The sequence below is a fragment of the Salmo salar genome, chromosome ssa12 (genome assembly GCF_905237065.1).
Source record: "Salmo salar chromosome ssa12, Ssal_v3.1, whole genome shotgun sequence".
Taxonomy (NCBI): domain Eukaryota; kingdom Metazoa; phylum Chordata; class Actinopteri; order Salmoniformes; family Salmonidae; genus Salmo; species Salmo salar.
Window position 1 is genome coordinate 15,720,682 of NC_059453.1, and position 5,000 is coordinate 15,725,681.

At 51.8% G+C, this 5,000-nt stretch overlaps 1 protein-coding gene across 4 annotated transcripts in view; it reads right to left on the reverse strand.

Moving 5' to 3' along the window:
* The window catches only part of LOC106591398 (polycystin-1), a 208,500-nt gene that overhangs the window by 88,699 nt on the left and 114,801 nt on the right, over positions 1-5,000 (reverse strand). For 3 of the 4 annotated variants that reach the window (XM_045690822.1, XM_045690823.1, XM_045690825.1), the window contains exon 31: positions 710-892. In XM_045690822.1, the coding sequence (XP_045546778.1) occupies positions 710-892 (183 nt within the window). The remainder of the gene's footprint in view (positions 1-709; positions 893-5,000) is intronic. The other variant, XM_045690824.1, reaches the window with a different exon arrangement.

The window sequence follows — 5,000 nt, forward strand, 5'->3', positions numbered from 1 at the left end:
CTCACCCTGCCCCTCCCTCCCTCCCTCCCTCCCTCCCTCCCTCCCTCCCTCCCTCCCTCCCTGCCCCTCTACCCTCCCTCTAACCCTGCTCCTCCCTCCCTCCCTGCCCCTCTACCCTCCCTCCCTCCCTCCCGCCCTGCCCCTCTACCCTCCCTCTCACCCCTGCCCCTCCCTCCCTCCCTGCCCCTCTACCCTCCCTGCCTCTCTACCCTTCCTCTCACCCTGCCCCTCCCTCCCTCCCTCCCTCCCTGCCCCTCTACCCTCCCTCTCACCCTGCCCCTCCCTCCCTCCCTGCCCCTCTACCCTCCCTCCCTCCCTCCCTCCCTGCCCCTCTACCCTCCCTGCCCCTCTACCCTCCCTCCCTCCCTGCCCCTCTACCCTCCCTCCCTCCCTCCCTCCCTGCCCCTCTACCCTCCCTGCCCCTCTACCCTCCCTCTCACTCTGCCCCTCCCTCCCTCCCTGCCCCTCTACCCTCTACCCTCCCTGCCCCTCCCTCCCTCTCTACCCTCCCTGCCCCTCTACCCTCCCTACCCCTCTACCCTCCCTCCCCTCTACCCTCCCTCCCTGCCCCTCTACCCTCCCTGCCCCTCTACCCTCCCTCCCTCCCTGTCCCCCCTACCCTCCCTGCCCCTCTACCCTCCCTCTCACCCTGCCCCTCCCTCCCTGCCCCTCCCTCCCTCCCTCCCTGCCCCTCTACCCTCCCTCTCACCTTTCTTTCTCCTCTCTTTCCCCTCCTCACCGTGCATTGTGCCAGGGCAGCAGAGGTCTGCTGGATGTCGTTAACTGTAGTCAGGTCGAGGGCCGTGAGAGCTCTGGTGATGTCACTACGCACGATGACCCGGTAACCGTGCTCCGCCCTGGATACTATCGGTGACTGACGGGTCTGCTCATACTGGGGGAGGAGAGGGACAAACAGAGCAAATAACACAAAACACTATATATATTAAACAATTCTGTGATGAGGAGAGGAGAAGAGGGGGAGAGAAAGGGGGAGAGAAAGGAGAAGAGGAGGAGAAGGGGGAGGAGAAGAGGAGAAGATGGGAGGAGGGAGGAAAGAGAGAGGAGAAGATGGGAGGAGGGAGGAAAGGAGAGGAGAAGATGGGAGGAGGGAGGAAAGGAGAGGAGAAGATGGGAGTAGGGAGGAAAGGAGAGGAGAAGATGGGAGGAGGGAGGAAAGGAGAGGAGAAGATGGGAGGGAGGAAAGGAGAGGAGAAGATGGGAGGAGGGAGGAAAGGAGAGGAGAAGATGGGAGTAGGGAGGAAAGGAGAGGAGAAGATGGGAGGAGGGAGGAAAGGAGAGGAGAAGATGGGAGGAGGGAGGAAAGGAGAGGAGAAGATGGGAGGAGGGAGGAAAGGAGAGGAGAAGATGGGAGGAAAGGAGAGGAGAAGATGGGAGGAAAGAGAGAGGAGAAGATGGGAGTAGGGAGGAAAGGAGAGGAGAAGATGGGAGGAGGGAGGAAAGGAGAGGAGAAGATGGGAGGAGGGAGGAAAGGAGAGGAGAAGATGGGAGGGAGGAAAGGAGAGGAGAAGATGGGAGTAGGGAGGAAAGGAGAGGAGAAGATGGGAGGAGGGAGGAAAGGAGAGGAGAAGATGGGAGGAGGGAGGAAAGGAGAGGAGAAGATGGGAGGAGGGAGGAAAGGAGAGGAGAAGATGGGAGGAAAGGAGAGGAGAAGATGGGAGGAGGGAGGAAAGAGAGAGGAGAAGATGGGAGTAGGGAGGAAAGGAGAGGAGAAGATGGGAGGAGGGAGGAAAGGAGAGGAGAAGATGGGAGGAGGGAGGAAAGGAGAGGAGAAGATGGGAGGAAAGGAGAGGAGAAGATGGGAGGAGGGAGGAAAGAGAGAGGAGAAGATGGGAGGAGGGAGGAAAGGAGAGGAGAAGATGGGAGGAGGGAGGAAAGGAGAGGAGAAGATGGGAGGAAAGGAGAGGAGAAGATGGGAGGAGGGAGGAAAGAGAGAGGAGAAGATGGGAGGAGGGAGGAAAGGAGTGGAGAAGATGGGAGGAGGGAGGAAAGGAGAGGAGAAGATGGGAGGAGAGAGGAAAGGAGAGGAGAAGATGGGAGGAGGGAGGAAAGGAGTGGAGAAGATGGGAGGAGGGAGGAAAGGAGAGGAGAAGATGGGAGGAAAGAGAGAGGAGAAAATGGGAGGAGGGAGGAAAGGAGAGGAGAAGATGGGAGGAGGGAGGAAAGGAGAAGAGAAGATGGGAGGCAAGGAGAGGAGAAGATGGGAGGAGGGAGGAAAGGAGAGGAGAAGATGGGAGGAGAGAGGAAAGGAGAGGAGAAGATGGGAGGAGGGAGGAAAGGAGTGGAGAAGATGGGAGGAGGGAGGAAAGGAGAGGAGAAGATGGGAGGAAAGAGAGAGGAGAAAATGGGAGGAGGGAGGAAAGGAGAGGAGAAGATGGGAGGAGGGAGGAAAGGAGAAGAGAAGATGGGAGGCAAGGAGAGGAGAAGATGGGAGGAGGGAGGAAAGGAGAGGAGAAGATCGGAGGAAAGAAGAGGAGAAGATGGGAGGAAAGGAGAGGAGAAGATGGGAGGAAAGAGAGAGGAGAAAATGGGAGGAGGGAGGAAAGGAGAGGAGAAGATGGGAGGAGGGAGGAAAGGAGAGGAGAAGATGGGAGGAAAGGAGAGGAGAAGATGGAAAGGAGAGGAGAAGATGGGAGGAGGGAGGAAAGGAGAGGAGTAGTTAACAGGTGGTTGCTATTCATAGACAACACCATGGGAAATCACTCTCTCTCTCCTGACTGAGGGTTACTGCCTCACTGGCTGACCACATTGATGTCTGCTTGACTGATGGGTACAGGGGGAGAGGACTGTAGGGGGAGAGAGAGAGATAGACAGACATACAGGGGGAGAGAGAGAGATAGACAGACATACAGGGGGAGAGGACTGTAGGGGGAGAGAGAGAGATAGACAGACATACAGGGTGAGAGGACTGTAGGGGGAGAGAGAGAGATAGACATACAGGGGGAGAGGACTGTAGGGGGAGAGAGAGAGAGATAGACATACAGGGTGAGAGGACTGTAGGGGGAGAGAGAGAGATAGACAGACATACAGGGGGAGAGGACTGTAGGGGGAGAGAGAGATAGACAGACATACAGGGGGAGAGAGAGAGATAGACATATAGGGAGAGAGAGAGATAGACAGACATACAGGGGGAGAGAGAGAGATAGACATATAGGGAGAGAGAGATAGACAGACATATAGGGGGAGAGAGATAGACAGACATATAGGGGGAGAGAGAGATAGACATATAGAGGGAGAGATAGAGATAGACAGACATATAGGGGAGAGATAGAGATAGACAGACATATAGGGGAGAGAGAGATAGACATATAGGGGGAGAGAGATAGACAGACATATAGGGGGAGAGAGATAGACAGACATATAGGGGGAGTGAGATAGACAGACATATAGGGGGAGAGAGAGATAGACATATAGGGGGAGAGATAGAGATAGACAGACATATAGGGAGAGAGAGATAGACAGACATATAGGGGGGAGAGAGATAGACAGACATATAGGGGGAGAGAGAGATAGAGAGATAGAGATAGACAGACATATAGGGGAGAGAGAGATAGACATATAGGGGAGAGAGATAGACAGACATATAGGGGGAGAGAGAGATAGACATATAGGGGGAGAGAGATAGACAGACATATAGGGGGAGTGAGATAGACAGACATATAGGGGGAGAGAGAGATAGACATATAGGGGGAGAGAGATAGACAGACATATAGGGGGAGAGAGAGAGAAAGACAGACAGATAGAGGAGTAAATAAATAGACGGACAGAGGGACAGACAGATAGAGGAGTAAATAAATAGATAGACAGATAGAGGAGTAAATAAATAGATGGACAGAGGGACAGACAGATAGAGGAGTAAATAAATAGATGGACAGAGGGACAGACAGATAGAGGAGTAAATAAATAGACGGACAGAGGGACAGACAGATAGAGGAGTAAATAAATAGAGGGACAGAGGGACGGACAGATAGAGGAGTAAATAAATAGAGGGACAGCGGGACAGACAGATAGAGGAGTAAATAAATAGATGGACAGAGGGACAGACAGATAGAGGAGTAAATAAATAGAGGGACAGACAGATAGAGGAGTAAATAAATAGATGGACAGAGGGACAGACAGATAGAGGAGTAAATAAATAGATGGACAGAGGGACAGACAGATAGAGGAGTAAATAAATAGAGGGACAGACAGATAGAGGAGTAAATAAATAGATGGACAGAGGGACAGACAGATAGAGGAGTAAATAAATAGACGGACAGAGGGACAGACAGATAGAGGAGTAAATAAATAGATGGACAGAGGGACAGACAGATAGAGGAGTAAATAAATAGATGGACAGAGGGACAGTCAGATAGAGGAGTAAATAAATAGATGGACAGAGGGACAGACAGATAGAGGAGTAAATAAATAGAGGGACAGACAGATAGAGGAGTAAATAAATAGATGGACAGAGGGACAGACAGATAGAGGAGTAAATAAATAGACGGACAGAGGGACAGACAGATAGAGGAGAAAATAAATAGACGGACAGAGGGACAGACAGATAGAGGGGTAAATAAATAGATAGACAGATAGAGGAGTAAATAAATAGATGGACAGAGGGACAGACAGATAGAGGAGTAAATAAATAGATGGACAGAGGGACAGACAGATAGAGGAGTAAATAAATAGACGGACAGAGGGACAGACAGATAGAGGAGTAAATAAATAGAGGGACAGAGGGACAGACAGATAGAGGAGTAAATAAATAGAGGGACAGAGGGACAGACAGATAGAGGAGTAAATAAATAGATGGACAGAGGGACAGACAGATAGAGGAGTAAATAAATAGAGGGACAGACAGATAGAGGAGTAAATAAATAGATGGACAGAGGGACAGACAGATAGAGGAGTAAATAAATAGACGGACAGAGGGACAGACAGATAGAGGAGAAAATAAATAGAAGAGGGACAGACAGATAGAGGGGTAAATAAATAGATGG